The 17,555-nt window shown below is 49.7% G+C and overlaps 1 protein-coding gene across 1 annotated transcript; it reads right to left on the bottom strand.

The window, feature by feature from the left end:
• Positions 1-4,090: 4,090 nt before the first annotated feature.
• Positions 4,091-16,930, bottom strand: LOC135278296 (uncharacterized). Its single transcript, XM_064384854.1, has 11 exons — positions 16,729-16,930; positions 15,320-15,534; positions 14,315-14,475; positions 12,955-13,001; positions 12,541-12,752; positions 10,839-10,999; positions 10,342-10,388; positions 8,735-8,823; positions 7,621-7,771; positions 6,362-6,523; positions 4,091-4,227 (listed from the first exon to the last, which is right to left on the bottom strand). The coding sequence occupies exons 1-11, from the start codon at positions 16,766-16,768 to the stop codon at positions 4,091-4,093; spliced, it is 1,422 nt and encodes a 473-aa protein (XP_064240924.1). The 5' UTR covers positions 16,769-16,930.
• Positions 16,931-17,555: the final 625 nt, after the last annotated feature.

Raw genomic sequence — 17,555 nt, 5'->3', positions numbered from 1 at the left:
CTTCTCCCTGCAACTTTAGACACCGCTAGAAGGTTCTGAACTCAGGTAAACACAAAGCTAGCATTGTACAGAAGGACTGCCTGCAAGGCAGAGGGAGGAATTCAGTCTCCCTGCACTCTCTGATACCCAGCTCCTTTCTCAGTATTTACTCTGAGAAAGATTAAGGAAATAGATTACATATGAATGATTTAGAAATTAAAGACAACTCATGCTGACCCATCAGAGGGCACCCAGTACACAGAGCTGCAGCAGGATTGAGGCTCTTTCCACCCATGATCCCCAAATCTGCAGACCTCTGGGAAGAAACAAATGCAGGGAAAACACATTGTGGGCCATGAAGTTGCAGAATATCCAGCAATGCAGCCTGTTTCTTCTGTGAGGCTTGGCAACAGATACATCTGAATGTTTTACCCTATTCCAAAGCTGAGGAAAGGAGGGACAGGCAGTTTAGCCAGGCTGTCCTGTTCTAGAGAGTGTCTCTTGGGAACTACCAGGCCCAGCACCAACATTTAAGGCAGCATGTGCTTCAACTGTTCCATGGCAGTCAGGCTGTGAAGGTGCCTTTAAAGTGATTCATCATCCCAAGGCTAACATGAAACATGAGTTTGAATAGAAAGTAGAGTTCTATGGCCAGGACAGTCATACAAGAGTCCTTTTGGCAGGAGCTGCACCTGCTGTGCAGGCTGTGCCACACCCAGCAGATTGTCCCCCATGTGCTCCACACCCCAGCAAGTACCCTCCTCATTTCTCAAGCTAATGGCATCATGAGGAGACATGGCTTTCCCAGGGCCCCTGTGGTTAGTGCTGTGAAATACCAAACACCACTCACAGCTGCAATTGCAATTGTCCCTCTTGCCACAAAAGCACAAGGCTCTATCCTCAGCCTTTGCAGGCACTTTCACTTCCCCACCAGTCACCACAGCTAGGAAAATCTGACAGCCTGGGAGAACTCCAGGAAGCAGCAGGAAGCTGAGTCAGAGGAGCTTTCATTTGGGTATCAGGAAAAAGGTTTTTCACCCAGAGGGTGGTTGGGCACTGGAACAGGCTCCCCAGGGCAGTGGTCACAGCACCAAGCCTGACAGAGTTGAAGAAACATTTGGACAACAATCTCAGGCACTTGGTGTGACCCTTGGGCTGTTCTGTGCAAGGCCAGGAGCTGGACTCAATGGTCCTGATGAGCCCCTTCCAACTCCCCATATTCTAAAGTTCTGGGATTCTGAGAACTAATAGGCTGCAGGAGGGCAGAAACAGGTGACAAGAAGAGAGAAATGACGTTGATTGGAGAATGAAGTCACTGAGTTCACAGAAGATGCAGCATACAGGACCCTTCCCTCCCACCATTCCCATTCTCTGTCTCATCCCTTCTCCCTCCCACACACTAGAAGGTGAAGAATATCACTAAAAGAAGAACAACCTACTTGACTCCCATGTCCATGAGAGCAGTCATTGCTCGTGCAGGAGTCACATTCTCCACCATGATCCCCAGGGTCTGACTGGCTGCTTTCTGAACAAATTCTGGGGAGTTGGACACCATCTGCAGAAGGACCCGAGCAACCTCATCTACCTCAGAGTCCATGTTCTTCTTCAAGGTCACAAAGAGCTCTCCCAGAGTGACAATTGCAGAGTAGGACACCTTGGAACGGAGGTTGGCCACCTGGACAAGTCATGAGGGGAAACATAAGAATCACCTTGAAAAGAAAACCAGTTGCCTGCAACAGAAGTCCCAGAAAATGACAACACATCCCACTGTGTCCAGAGGAACATCAAAGTACAGTAAGAGCAGGAGAGCACAAGCACAGAAAGGCTTTTACTCTGGCACCAATTTCTGGTCTCACACCTGCTTACTGCAGGCCTAAAAAAAAAAATTTCATTCAAGTGTTCTACTTAACTCTTCTAAAATGTTCACAGCTTTGATTTTAAGCCCTTTGACTAGAAAACTGAAGCAAGGGCTGCTTTCAAATCATAAAAGCACAAATCATAAAGATAGAAGAGTCAGGTGCTCCTGTTCAAAAAACAACACCAGCAGCTGAAGCACTCAGCCAGGAAACAGAAAACACAGGCTCAGACCCAGAGACCAATTTGCAGTGTTGAATTACAGCTTGGGCAGAGACTGGGACTCTGGCAAATAACCTCATTAGTGTCTCAGTTTCTGCATTTGCACATTGCATTATAAAGGCACCACACTCAAAGACACGTGTCAGATACCCGACCTACCAGTAAATACAGCTACATGTACCCACAGATCCTACAGATAGCTGACAGAAATTAGAAATAGAAGGTCTAAAAGCAGAAATGAAGGCAGACCCTGAGCACACATGGAGATGAACAAGCACATACCTACTCTACACACCATGTATGAAGTATGTGGGACAATTCAGAACAATGTTCTCACCTCGCTGGTAACTGCCAAGCAAACGTCATGAAGTCTACACAGCAGGACCTCTGAATGGGACCCAGCCAGGTGTTTGATGTTGTAGAGTCCCTTCTCCTTCATCTCCCTGAAAGGCAGAAGATTGATTTTTTCTCTCCACCAAGGCAGCACCCTCTGAGATTATCAGGCTGGCAGCTCAGTCAAACAATGGGAGGTGCTTTTCAAGGAGTACTTAATTTAGTTGTGGAAAAGGTTGCCACAGGATGATGTGGCTGTCAAAAGCCTACACAAATCCAAGAGGTGAATAGAGGGGTTTCAGAGTGGCCATTTAAGCAGACAGCCTTTCTGAAATCTCTGGCACATGATGCCCCCCTGGCACTGCTTCCTAGAAGCTGTAGACCAGACCAAACTGCTGTTTCTTGTCACCTCCCTGTGCCTGTCCCTGAGACACAGTCCCACCTGGCTGTTATTGGGGCATTTTCCTTTTTTGTCAGCCCCAGCAGGCAGTTCAGCACTGAGAGTCTGCACTGGCACTCTGGAGCTGAGTTTCCCCTCTGCCATCTAGGCCTCTCTCTGTCACCCCCTCCACTCCTCCTCACATATTCCCCAAAAAAAGCACCAGGATGTCCCAGGAGATTCCCCCCCTGAGCAAGAACTGTTGAAACTCTGGCTTTTCCCAAAACCCCCTACCTAAAACAACCCCCACAACAGCAACGTGTTATTTAAAAGGTGCAAACAACTCTGTCTCTCAGCACTTTGTGCAGGGCCTCAGCTACAGGAAGGAATGTGAGGCATCAGGGCTGCAGCACAGGGCTGGCGACTGATCCCACTGGCACCCCTGAGCATCATCTGGACCCCCTACACCTGCAGAAGCTCTCTGCACCTCACAGGGCACCCATGAGAAATGGGGAAGAGAAAGCAGAAGAGAAAGGACAAAACAAAGGTGACTGCACAAGGAGATGCATCGTGGCAGATTTTTCATGCTCATCCCAGTGTGTATGGAGTCCTTACCCCTGTGTGAATGAAGCATCTACCAGGGAGTGATCAAAAAGACATTAAAAAGAAAACCAATATCACCTAACATTTGTAGGGTTATCACCTCTGGGCCTCCTTCTGCCTGTGTATAATTTTGGGACACATGGTGAGTATTGACAAAACATCTCAGGCCCATATGAAGCAGTGAGAAGGAAAAAGTTGAATTCCAAAAGTGCAAGATTCCTAGAGGATTTCATTTCTTTTTCCTTCTCTTCTGCCATGAGCCCTTCAGGAGTAATGACAGGCTGAGGGACTGGACAGCACAAGTCCCTGGAGGAACTCCCTGGAGCTGCTTCTGGGACTCCCATGCAGGAGGTCACAGGGAGACGCTGTCACCTGCCATTGCTGTCAGCAGTGGGGGCAGAGAGGAATCTTACTCAGTCCCACTGGGCCAGTGGCCCAAGGCACCCAACTCTCTACACTCAAAACTTCTGCCATCCCCTCAAGGTTTCCTTTGCAGCTCCATGGAACAACAGGCAAAGCGAGGAAGCAGCACGGAGCTGCTGCAGCTGGAGCAGTGCTGCAGAGCAAGGCCAAGAAAAGGCTGCTCTCAAATCTTTATCCTCTCACTGCTCTGGAGTGCCCTTTGTCCACTCTGGGCTCTCGGGGGCTCAGAGGTACTAGCAAGACACGATTCTAACCTACGTTAATGCCAAGAGGGACACAGAGTGAACAAGGCCTTTCTTACCAGTCATCGCTGCCGAGCAAGGAGAGTGCCTCCAGCAAGGAGTGCTGTGGGTCTGGAGAGGCTCTGTCCTTCTGCCCATGCCCACGGAGCGGCTCCTCTCGGCACTGGGCACCAGTGGCCGTCTGCGAGGTCACTGCAAGGAGAGGGTCGGCCATGGGCGCTGCGGCCCGGGCAAGGCACCCCGCCATGGAGCGGCCTGCAGCCCCATCTCCCAGCCAGGGTTCCCTGTGGTGCCAGCTGGCACTGGCTCAGAGACTTCCCTGCTCTCTGGCTCCTGGGGCTCCTTGCATCCTCCCAGCCCCCCAGCTGGGCACAGCTCCAGGCTAAACCTGACAATTGCCCCGCAGCCCCAGCTCCCCAGGGCCACAGGTGCCACGGCCAGCGGCAGGTTCCTGCGGCCGCAGAGCTCCCGCTCCCTGCCAGACAGCGCTGACCAGCAGCACTCGCTGCCCAGGAGGGAACCCCTCAGTGCCCCTCTTGTCTCAGCACCCTGATTTCCCCAGCCCTGAGGACAGGGGCCCTCTGCAGCTCCCTGAGGAGAGACCTGCAGCTGCCTGGAGACAGCACCAAGCCAAGCCTGAACAGGCCAGCCCTGCTGGGCCCGGCTCAATCCTCACGGAGCAGCTACCAGGGAACAGCCATACCTGACCCTTCCCACCTGACAGCGCCTCTGTTCCCACGGACTGCAAATATTCTAGACAGCAGGCAGCTGAGTGCACATACATTTTAGTATCCCTACTATTGGGAAGGGAGTACTTTATGGATGTTGTTCTTTCCAAACATCATCAATCTGTACTCTTTCAGAGGTGCACACTGCCTGTATTTCAAAGATGCTGAGGTGAAATTGGTCATCTAATGGATGTGTTTGCAAACTCAGTAGGTTCTAAGCTTTCTCTTGTGGAAAAATGTAATTTCCAGACTAGACAGTTGATTAAAAAGGTTTCCAAATGCACTCTGAGGATAAAAATATGCAAATACAGATCCACATTGTTGGCAGACACACTCTCTTGTTGATCAGTTGACCTGGGTTTGCCTTAATTAAATTTTATGGTAAGGAAAAAAACTTACAGGGTATGAAGAAAATCAGATGATAAATGCATTTCTTAGGAAACCCATTTGTCATCAAAAGCACTGCCAATCAAAAATTTCATGTTGTGCACTAAAAAGCTCATTTTCTAATGTGTAGATGAAAACATTTCAACTGTCTACAATGATGGAGTATAAATATTGCACAGAATCTTGATGAACTGCCCTAGACTTTATAGGGTTTTTGTGCTACCTTGCATGCTCTCACAAAGTATGGAGGAACCATAACAAGAGAAATATTCAGACAGGAGCTAATCTGGATGTCACTGAGGTACCCCAGCCACTGACACCAGTGATGTCACTGCAGAAGTATGTAGGCATACACATCTGCATTCAGTATGAATGGAGAGACACCTCAGGCTAGTTCTGGTCAATTCTGGGCATGGAAGCAGCATCACTAGAAAAGAGCATTGAAGTATCACTCCTAGCTGCCATCTTCTTATCTCACCCTGCTTGGGATCACAGCACAGGCAGGCTCCCCACAAAGGAGAGACAGGAGCCACTAGGGACTATCTGCTGTGTATTTCCTGCAGGCAGCAAACAGCCTGGGAGCAGCAGGCAGCCCCTCCTGGTGTCATCGGCTGCACATGGCCGCTGTATTTGCTGGGTGACACAGGAGGCACTGCTTGTTCCCTCTTGGCACTGCAGGCTGTGGGATGGCAGCAGCGAGGAGCCTTCAGGCACTTCTGGGAGCAGCAGCAGCACGACTGCACCAAGCTGCTGACTGCCCTGCAGAGACAGCCCTTGCTGGGATAGCAGAAAAGCTGGCTGCAGAACTGGACAGCAGCACAGGCAGAGGGCCAGATGGTGAGTGAGCAACTGATGGTGGTGGTTCTCGCAGGTGCACGGTGAGCACACCCTGGCAGACTGCCCTGCAGCTCACCCTGCAGCCACCAGTGCTGCCTCCTGGCACCAGTGCTGTAGTTTGGACTATCAGGATGGGCAAAAGCCAGAGCTTAGGCCTTTACACTACTTGATTCAGCTCAGCTTTCCAACAGAGCTCTAAGAACCACTGCTCCAGCACTCCCAAGCTGGAGTAACTCAAAAGTAGATTTGCTGCTCATTCTCAGGACAGACTACGGACCCAAGATCCCAGCTGTGCTGGCTGAGGCAGGAGGCAGTTTGTACTCCTTGTGCAAGGAAAACCCTGTGTGGAAAAAGCTGCCATGGAGCAGGCTTACCTGAGGAGCTGCGTGGGAAGCTGCCATCCCCATGGATGATGGGCCTATTGAGCAGTAGGGACACATTGTCCTGCTTCTTCAAGACCTTCTTCTTCAAGGCACTACCAGGGTGTTTTCTCTGCACTCTAGAAGCTGTGCCATCAACAGGTGGTAGGCTAAAGTCTGCAGGGACCAAAGAGGAGCTTCTAAGTGCAAGGCACTAGATAAGGTAATGATGGAAAGGGTGAGAAAACTTGCCAGAGCTGGGTAACATCTCTTTGTTATCCCAAAGAACTTCACATATAACAATGGCACACTAATATGGGAAAAAGAATCACAGATTCCTAGAAGAGTTTGGGTTGGAAGGCACCTTTAGGCACCATCTAGTCCAACCCCTGTGAGCAGGGACATCTTCATCCTGATCCGGTTCCCCAGGGCCCCATGTAAGCTGGCCTTGAACACCTTCAAGGATGGACCAACAACAGCTTCTCTGGGCAAACCCTTCCAGCTTTTAATCCCCTTCCTTTAAAAAAAATATCTCTAATATCTACTTTAAATCTACTCTCTTCTAGCTTCAAACCAAATTGCAGCAATGCTTCCCCTAAGAAACAAGGAAACCCAGTACTGCTTTGTTTTTGTTTTCCTGTTCCAGAGGCTGGCAGGGGAAGTTACCAGAGAAAGTGCAGATAACCTTGCGTGCTGCCCTGGGGCTGAGTGCTGCCTCCTGAGGGCCCTGCTGCCGCCCTCGGCAGCGCTCACAGCCCTGCAGGCAGAGCCCCTCGGCCAGGATTCAGTCGGGAACACTGCTTGCTCCCGGGGCTACAGCAGAAGCACTGCCTGGGGGCTTCAGCACAGCTCTACAGCACCAGCTCCTCAGCAGGGAGTGGCAGGAGAAGGATCTCTGGTGTTTTCATGAGAAGGAGTTGCATTTTGTTTCTTCCAGGTTGCACCCTGGTTGAAAAGCATTCTTTTGGACTCACCTTGCCTGGAGGCTGCTCTCCAGGAGAGAGTCTGAAGCTCTAGTGTGCTTTGCAAGACAGAATTTTCTACTCTGAAAGACTTTCGAGGTGAAGGGGGGAAACTGATATTCTGTTACTGACTCACTGAGGCCATGGGCAAGACACTTCATGCTCCTGTATTTTTCTTTCAGAAACAGAATTAAATCCCAAGCAAGCTTCCACTCAAATGCAAGTGGAACAGTCCCCCAGTCTGACTGCAACACTGTGCAAAGGGCAAGCAAGTGGTCAAAAAGGACCACCACAAGTGTAGCCACCACTTACTTGCTTCAGCTTCATCCCCGGGCTCAACTATCTCCAGAATGGGCTGCAAGGATGTTTTCCTTTGCCTCCTTTTCTTCATCTGTCTCTCCAAAATCTCTGTGTCCTTCCGCTCTAAGTTCTTTTGAGCCAACATGCACAATGCAGCACGGATCTAGGTGCAATGAAAATGTATCATAGACTGTAAGGAGAGACACACAAACCAGACACAACATCTCCTCAGGAGCACAGAGTCCACAGAGTGCCATAGGTTTCAATGCAGCTCCATATCCATTCCAAAAGTTTCAGAGGAATGTCTCCCGTCCTCACCTTGGCAATTACAAACAGCCAGGTGGAACACTTCCGTGCCACAACCTTACACTGCTCCAATTGCAGCCTATGTCAGGAAGCCCTGCTTGAAGCATGAAGGTCATAGGAGTGCTCCAAGACAGAGGAAAAGCTGACACGGCCAGTGAGCAGGCAGTTCAGTTCCTACAGGCCATGGCAGGAGAATGAAAACCATGTGCAATATCCAGCAAGGAGGGGTAATTAGCTGTTGCTTAACACTCATGGCCAGGAATTGCAGCTGTTTCTCACTTCCTGGCTTCTGAAGGACTCAGCTCTAAAGGACTCTGAAGGACTTGGTCTCTGACATCAGGAGACCAAAACGAGGAGTCATGTGAAAACAAGCTGCAGAAACACTGCTGTTAATGAGCAGAAAACTTGAGAATGAGAGGGCCGTGACATACAGCCAGAAAGGTAACCAGGAAAAATCAAACTCTCCCATTTTCTTTTGCAGACTTGCTTACACACAACATTAGAATCTTTGCTTCTCTGCTTCCGAGGATGCACTTTGCCCACTTTCACTGATGTGTAGCTTGTTCTGTCATTCAGAACTTCTCTAAAACAGCCTTTGCACATAAAGAATGCTTCTGGCATGACCTTAGCACCATCTGCAAACCAGACACCTTGGCACCACTGGAAATAGCCAAGCAATTGCTCTCTAGTTGTCAAATATATTCCCAAGAGAATCCACATTGCCCAGGAGAGGAAGACCATGATTTTCAGTGACATTTTGGGCCAAGCACTAAACCGCCACTGGAAAGGAAATCTGCTCATCCCTGTCCTTCTCTCTTACCTTTCCAAACCCTTCCCTCAGGTCTGTGTCACTCGTAAGACCAGGATCAGTGTGATGATCCATCTCCTTGGCCTGGCTCAGTGGGAGGCCTGGAAATGAAAGCAAAGGTTTGTGTAAATCTCTGGCAGATGTCAAGCCCCCAAAACCACAATGCTGGGCAACAGGCAAGACAGGTTCCAGGATTGCAGAGCCCTCAGAAGACACAGACACTGTGACTGAGAGCAGCAAGGTACAATGCCTAGACCCTCTCCCAAGGGATGGGCTACTGGCAGCAGACATGACATTACTCTGCTGGCCAGCAGACTGAAACCTGCTGCATGATGAAGGCCCCAGCCCCTGGATCCTGGAGAGCCTCTGTGTCTGACAGAGATGGGCAGAGATGGAGATTGCTCTTGACAGCAATTTTTATCTGCTCTTATTCATGCTGATATTAGTAAACATCTTCTTTTGGTTCCTAAAAGTCCCAGGTTCTAATACCTGGATGCATTTAGATCAACATTTTCTTCTCTTTGTTGGAATATTTTAGAGGACATGCAAAGAAAAACTTAGCATTGCAGGAGTGTTACCCAAACATGAACTGTGTTCTTGGCACTAGATAATTCATTTTCCCCAAGGATTTTCCTTCTGAACTGTATGAGAGTGGGCCAATTTTGGGCCAGCCTGACTAAAGGCTGATTTTCTAATTGCAAGAAGAACAATGGAGCTCATTCTGAAATACTCTCCAACAGAGCTGTTAGAACTAAGAGAACTAATTCTTTACATGGCTTCACAGAGGGTAAATTAATACAGCAGCCACGCAGTTTGAGAGGAATCCCTGTCCTAAAACTGGATTCCTTCACCCTGTAGAATGCTTCAGTCAGTAATAAAAGTGAGACAGCTAAGGATTAATGTCATAGGTCATTTCTAGTCCAGAATGAGTCCAGAAAAAATGTCACCTTCCTTACTGAGCAATACTTCTTCCTAGCTGCATTAAGCATTCCAGCTGCACATCAGCAATTAAGGAGTCATTCCAAAGGGGCCGTACCCAGGATTTGCCAGAACTAACCCGGAGCAAAGGGACCAGGGCTTCTGATCCATTCTTCTGCATCAGCAGAATTATTTCTTCAAGTCTTATCTGTCCCATCATGACACACCCAGAGATGGCAGAGGAACAACAACAGTGTCATTGAGGCTTTCAACTTGAAAGCATTGGCTGAGCCAGATGCACCAGAGAGTGCATTTTGTCTGGCACAATTCCACTTGTCAGGGATCAGGCAAGGCAGGGAGGGAGGACAAGGCAGAAGGCATCTCCTCCCCCAGCCTCAGTCTGCAACACTGACACAGGCAGAGAGAGCCAGGGAAGAGATTTGTCATGGTGAACCTGCCATAGGTGGCTTTGGGCCACTCCTGCTCCTGCCACTCAACAATTCACACTGCAGGAATTTTCACTGCACCACCAGAGAACACTCCCAGTGACTGGACTCTGGGAGAGTCCACTGAGCCCGTCAAGCAATTGAAATGCATTTAAAGAAATTTAAAAAAGAATGGGTTTTAATCAAGCTTTCCAAATGTCACCTCTGAGTCAAGACCACAATGGTCATTTTTGGACAGACATGCCTTGTACCTACCTGCATGTTCAGAGCTCTCCTCCTTGCTTCTGCTGTTGGATCTTGGCCTGCAGAAAATGGAGGACAATGAACATGTGAGGAGGTAGAAAGAGAAAGGTGGGAATGCCTGTACCATGAAAGAAGGAAAACCGCCATAAGATGGGCACTCTGATGAAGGAGGAAATGCAACACAGAAACACACCAGGATGCAAAGCTGATTAATTTTCCTTAAGTTTTCCATTGCGGGAGTCACAGAGAGCTGGCCAGGCTCTGTGTGAAACAATAGCCAAGTGCAGCAGAAGACTCATCCTGAGGTGCTTTGAAGCCCTGCCTCCTCTTCCCCACCACCACCTCTGCTCTTGGCACATTGGTGCTGGCTTTGACATTGTGCTGGGTCATCATAGATGGGCAAAATGCCTAAATACATGGGACACCTGGCTGTGCAAAATAACCACACTTTGGAACGGGAACACACAGGTGAACAGCACACTGCAGCAGCAGCAGACACCTTGGCTTACCTCATCTCCTGGGACTCCTGGGATTCCAGCTGCCGAGAGATTTGCAGAGAGCCCACAGCACTGCCAAGAGAGGGACTTACTGCCTTGCCTATGGGGGGGATCAGAGGTGGTCCCAATAACCCCTTCTTCATATCCCCTCCACTGGAATACAGCAAGGAAGCCTGCAAAGAGTAGAACACAGTGCTCAGATCAAGCATGCAGCCTTGTCCCCATTCATGCCTCAAGACATTTAGATATGCATTTAACTGTGTCCTGGCAGGAAAAGACAAGGCAAACTGATGGAGCAGCTTGGCCCAGGATGGGGAATGTTGACCTAGGAAAGGTAAGTGGTGAAGGAGATCCCAGGACACAGATTTGGCACCTCTCCCCTTGAGCTCAGTTTTCTACATTCCCTGCTGTCATTCACATATTTGACATCAAAATGTTCTGAGGTGCCACTGCCTCCACCTGGAGGATGGGGTGTCCTGGGAATGGGTTTAGATCACTATTCTCTCCCTGCCCCTAAGGTACCTCACAGCCAGTGCTGATCTCCAGTCATGTCCCCACAAGGCCATTCTGCAGGAGGCCAAAACCTGCTCTTCTCAAGCCCCTCATTTCTTCTGCTGCTGCCCTTCCCTCCTACACTTCCCCAGCAGTCTTTGAGCTCAGATGCTGCTGCTGAGCTCTCAGGATGCTCGCTGCTCTCCAGCCCCCACACATCCACCATCTCAGCCTCACTGGCATTTAGGATGTTCAGCAGAGCTCCCTGCCCTGCTGCTCTCTGCAAGGTCTCTGCCTGCCCAAGTTCCTCCAGGGCCCCCATGCCATGGCCAGGAATGGGAATGGAGGCAGCAGGGGCAGATGCACACCCTTTGTTTGTATCCCATCATTTCTAGGCCAGCTAAAGAACCAAATCAGGACCTGTTCAACTTCAGTGAGAGGGTCAATTCCTGTCAGGAAGACACTGGGCCCTTTCTCAGCAAGGCTGACATCAAGTACCCAAGCCTTTGATTGGACATTTTGTCTACCAAAACTCTTGTTCATCTGCCTCCTCCTGCACCCCATGGCAAACCCAAAACAACTGCAGCTCCTGGTCCTGCTGCCAAGGCAATTGTGTGCCTGGGCTCTGGGCTGCTCTCCCCATGGCCACCTCCCACCCCTTCCCTCTGGACAAAGCCATGCCACAGCACACAGCTGCCCAGAAGCTGATGAAGTCTAGAAATAGCAGCAGAGACAACTGTGCAGAGGGCATGGCTGTACAAGTCAAAAGCTGAGACAACCTGGAACTGACTTTGCAGGACTGCCTGCTCCAGCAAAGACCTTGTTCCATCCCAACCAGACACAGCTGACCAAAAACACCACCAAGACATAGACATGGCTCACAGATACCCATAGGTTACTAAATCTAGGACAGCTTGTCCAGATTGGACAACTTTAGCTGCTCTGACTGCTTGTTGGTGTTTTCTTAGCCACGAGACAGAGGAAGAACCACAACAGAGCCCAGAAACCATTCAAAGACCTCTCCTGTTATTGACACATGCTGAGGATATGAAGTCTGCACTCCACATCCACTGCAGAGACAGCCTGAAGCACAGTGTCCAGCTGAGCTCTTCTTTGGCTCAGCTGCTTCCCTGAGGTCACACCACAGGAAAAGATCTCCAATCTCTGCCTCCAGCACATAAACTGAAAATCTACTGCACAGGACATAGTTTGGTCTCCTTACCTTATAACTTTTTCCTTCTGAACTCTGCTCCTGGTGTTTTCTACTGTCATTATCATAGCCAGTGCCACTTTGCTTGTTCTCTTTCTCCATGCTGTACATTTTATTATTGTTAGAAGAAGGAAAGCTGATCCTGATGGGAGGCAATGGCTTTGAGGGAAGGAGCGAAGAGGGACATGGTCGGAAAGACTTGGAGAAAATGAACCTAGTCATGCCTGCAAAGTGGAGGAATTTTCACTGCACCACCAGAGAACACTCCCAGTGACTGGGCTCTGGGAGAGTCCACTGAGCCCATCAAAAAACTGAAATGCATTTAAAGAAATTTTTAAAAGAATGGGTTTTAACCAAGCATTCAAAATGTCACCTCTGAGTCAAGACCACAATGGTCTTTTTAGGACAGACATGCCTTGTACCTACCTGCATGTTCAGAGTTCTCCTCCTTGCTTCTGCTGCTGCATCCTGACCTGGAGAAAATGGAGGACAATGAACACGTGAGGAGGTAGAAAGAGAAGGGAGGGAATGCCTGTACCATGAAAGGATGTAAACCTTCTTAGCATGGGCACTCTGATGAAGGAGGAAATGCAACACAGAAACACACCAGGATGCAAAGCTGATTAATTTTCCTTAAGCTTTCCATTGCGGGAGTCACAGAGAGCTGGCCAAGCTCTCTGTGAAACAATAGCCAAGTCCAGCAGAGGACTCATCTTGAGGTGCTTTGAAGCCCTGCCTCCTCTTCCTCACCACCATCAGTCATTCCTCAACTTGCATCCTAACTCCCCAATTCTGCTGTCTCTCCTTTTGGAGCCAAGTGGTTCCTACAGCCACACTGAAGCAGCAAGAGCTGCTCAGCTGAGACACGAGACTGTATGGAGGGCAGCTACTTTTGTACAGGTGCCAAAGCTTGACTTTGCCTGCTCGTGCCTTAACCTGGTGACAGTCTCATGCTACATGTGGTCAGAGCACTGCTGTCTCCCGAGAATGCTATGACACCTCCTGGCTCTTTCAAGAACAAAAAGGCTTTTTCCAACTCAGCTGCTAGGGGAGGATATTCAGGTTGCACTTTAAAAGCCCTCCCAAAGATTTCCAATTCAAATTATACTTCTGTGTCTCCTTCTTTATTGTTATCACTTGGATAAGCTTGACAGCTACATTTTCTCTCCCATATCCAAGCCAATATCTTTCCATCAGGTACGGTCCTATAACTCTTGTCTACCACCTTGCCCTCTTTGATCTTAAGCCCAGATCAAAATATTAAACATTGATCAGATTATACATCTATACCCCAAAACTTCTCTGGCATCTCATTTCACAGTGGAGGCCCAGGCACAGAGAAATTATTCCTAATGTTTACAGAAGCAGCACCTGAATTTGCAGACCCCTCTCCAGTAGCCAGTATTGGCCCATACATAATCTCATGGGTGCAGAAGTTAACAGTCAAGAATGACAGAATTCAAATATCTGCAGGACCCAGACCCATGCAATTCACTTCCCAAATAAGAGCACACCATTCCAAAGGGAATCAATAGCCAAGTGCAGCAGAGGACCCATCTTGAGGTGCTTTGAAGCCCTGCCTCCTCTTCCCCACCACCACCTCTGCTCTTGGCACATTGGTGCTGGCTTTGACATTGTGCTGGGTCATCATAGATCGGCAAAATGGGGAATACACAGAGGTTTGCCTAAATACATGGGGCACCTGGCTGTGCAAAATAACCACACTTTGGAACGGGAACACACAGGTGAACAGCACACTGTAGCAGCAGCAGACACCTTGGCTTACCTCATTTCCTGGGACTCCTGGAATTCCAGCTGCGGTGAGCTTTGCAGAGAGCCCACAGCACTGCCAAGAGAGAGACTTACTGCCTTGCCTATGGGGGGAATCCGAGGTGGTCCCAATGACCCCTTCTTCATATCCCCTCCATTGGAATACAGCAAGGAAGCCTGCAAAGAGTAGAACACAGTGCTCAGATCAAGCATGCAGCCTTGCCCCCATTGATGCCTCAAGACATTTAGATGTGCATTTAACTGTGTCCTGGCAGGAAAAGACAAGGCAAACTGATGGAGCAGCTTGGCCCAGGAGGGGGAATGGAAAGGGAGATGGTGAGGGAGAGACCATGGCACACATTTGGCATCTCTCCCCTTGTGCTCAGTTTTCTAAAAGAGTGGCTGCATTCCCTGCTGGCATTCTCATGTTTTACATCAAGGTGTTCTGAGGTGTCACTGCCTCCACGGGCATTTTGGATGTCATGGGAGAGGCTTTAGATCTCCTTGCCCCTAAGGTACCTCACAGCCAGTGCTGATCTCCAGCCATGTCCCCAGAAAGCCATTCTGTGGGAGGCCAAAACCTGCTCTTCTCAAGCCCCTCATTTCTTCTACTGCTGCCCTTCCCTCCTACACTTCCCCAGCAGCCTTTGAGCCCAGATGCTGCTGCTGAGCTCTCAGGATGCTCGCTGCTCTCCAGCCCCCACACATCCACCATCTCAGCCTCACTGGCATTTAGGATGTTCAGCAGAGCTCCCTGCCCTGCTGCTCTCTGCAAGGTCTCTGCCTGCCCAAGTTCCTCCAGGGCCCCCATGCCATGGCCAGGAATGGGAATGGAGGCAGCAGGGGCAGATGCACACCCTTTGTTTGTATCGCATCATTTCTGGGCCAGCTAAAGAACCAAATCAGGACCTGTTCAACTTCAGTGAGAGGGACATTTCCAGTCAGGAAAAAGGTCTGAGAGCTCTGCTGACAGCACAGAAACTGAAAATTGACCACACTGCACTTAGCTTGGTCTCCTTACTTTATGTCCTTGTCCCTCTGAACTCAGCTCCTCTTCTTTTCTCCTGTCCTCAGCATAGCCAATGCCATCTTTCCCATTTTCTTGCTCTCCGCTGCATATCAGGCTTGGCTTGGTAGAAGGAGAGCTCTTCTGGATGGGAGGCAATGGCTTGGAGGGAAGGAGCATAGAGGGACTTGCCAGGGAAAACCTCTTGGCAAGAGGGTAGCCAGACAAGCCTGCAAAGTGGAGACACAAAATATAAGTGAAACCAAAATGCAAACCTAAAGCATCTGAAGTTCCATATCTCATGGGACACATTCCCTGCAAACTTCTAATTAGCTGCATAGGGAGATATGCTCCTGCTGGCAGGCACTTGAGGCAGACCAGGGGAAAACCCTGATCCACTTCCACAGGGCTGCCACAGGAGCACCCTGGCCTCTGGGCTGCCCTGGGACAGCAGGGAGCCCAGAGCCCTGTGCTCTCCAGCAATGGCTCAGCTGCACATGCACCCTCCTGCTCCTCTCCCTGCCCCACAGCTGAGCAGCCCTCCAGCTCCACAGGCACTGGCAGCAGCACAGCTCATTGCAGGGGCACATGCAGGGCACAGCTGTTCCCTGGCAATGTGCACAGGCTCTCTGGGCTGCCACAAGACCCTCCCTCCCACTTGAGATTGGCCCAGCTCTACCCCCTCACCTCTGTGTGAGGCTGAGCCATGCTCACAAGGGAAAGAGTTAGGTGAATTCCCACCTTTATCATTAACACATCTAATGGGTGTGGCAGTCAAGGGGAAGAATTTTTAATTTTAGAGAAAATTTATTTGGGTTCATTTTTCATGGAACTAGCCTGCATTTAATTCCTATGAACAGTATGAAGCTGGCAAGTCAGAAGGGAAAAGGCAAAGGCTCCAATGATAAGAGGAGAAAATATTCCTTCTTCAGTCTGGCCTGTGAATCGACAGGAAAAACCCACACAGCTGTGACTGCTATTTCTGTAAACCACCAAGTCCTGTCAGCAACAGGCAGGCCTTATTGGTGTTTCTGTAGCACTGTAATACCATCCTCAGGGTTGGACCTGACCAGCAAGCAGAGGAAGAATGGGAAATTTATCTGTAGTGAGACCCGACATTGATGGCAAGGAAAGCAACAGGACTTGCATCTCATGACCATGTCCAGTCTGTGCTCAGCTGTGGCCACAGTCCCTGTCCTGGCTGACAGTATGAGTGATTTGGCTGCTGTCAAAAAGGAGAAAGCAGAGTAAACTAATGACAGAATGTTGTGATGCCATGGGCATCCTTGCAGGATCATCTCTATCTGTCAGCCACCTACTCTGGCCCATAGCCAGCACTGAGCACCATGGAGCAGTTTTCCCTGAAATATGGTGGGATTGTTTTTCCATTTGGCTTCAGCCTTTCAGCTCCTTCCTATCCTCACCTTTTCCTTCAGAGGTTTTTCCTTTTCCAGTAAACTCCATCTTTGAACCCGTGCTTCTGCCTGGCAGAAGGATCTGGGTTTGAATTTGGGAGCACTCTCAGTGTAGCCAGCGACAGGAGCTTGGTGCCCAGCCTCAGAACAAGGCCGGGTGACTCCGATCGCCAGCGCTCGGCACAGAGAGGCAGAGCCAGACGCGTCTGCTGCCGCTGCGGCCGTGCCAGCCACAACCTTCACAGCCTTCACAGCCCCAGCGTGGGGCTGCCCCTTGGTGACACAACAGCCCATGGGGCTGCCCCTTTGTGATGCACTAGACCGTGGTTCTCTCATTTCCATGGCTGCAAAACCCCACCCCAACTCCATCCCTTTCCCTTCCCTTCCCAAGGGCAGCCAGCCTTAAGCCCAGCCTGGCCACGCCTGAGGGTTTCACACTGTCTGGGAAGTAAACCCTCTCCAAAGCTATTTTTCAAGTCCTTTATTTCTGGAATTCCCACTCAGTTCTGGGTTGCAGCTGGTTGGTGTGGGAATTGGTTAATTTCTCTTCACATCAAACAAAGTGCTGGGACACAAACAATGGCACCAGGCGGTGGAAGTAAAAGCAGCTCTGCACTCCCCAGTAGATGAGCCCACAATTCAGCTGGCCGATAGCTTTAGGGAACAAATTGACCATCCAAACATTCCACTTTTGCTCTGCTTCATTGTTCCAGGGGTTTATTTCCTGCTTTCTTGATTGCAGAGACATCCAAACCCAACATAAACATCATCTTCCTCAAAACATTTCTGACCCTGGCAGTTCCTGACAATTCAAAATTTTCTTCATAGAAATAGCA

This window comes from Passer domesticus, chromosome 11 (assembly GCF_036417665.1).
Source record: "Passer domesticus isolate bPasDom1 chromosome 11, bPasDom1.hap1, whole genome shotgun sequence".
In the NCBI taxonomy this organism is placed as follows: domain Eukaryota; kingdom Metazoa; phylum Chordata; class Aves; order Passeriformes; family Passeridae; genus Passer; species Passer domesticus.
The sequence above is the reverse complement of the archived record's forward strand: the minus strand, read 5'-3'. Positions and strand labels throughout refer to the sequence as shown.

Coding starts and splice junctions, on each gene's coding strand:
- LOC135278296 (XM_064384854.1), bottom strand. CDS start 16,768: ATGGAGTTTACTGGAAAAGGAAAAACCTCTGAAGGAAAAG. Junction 7,772..8,734: donor TGAGGGAAGGGTTTGGAAAG/GTAAGAGAGAAG, acceptor CATTGCACCTAG/ATCCGTGCTGCATTGTGCAT. Junction 4,228..6,361: donor CTTCCCACGCAGCTCCTCAG/GTAAGCCTGCTC, acceptor CTCTCCTTGCAG/TGACCTCGCAGACGGCCACT.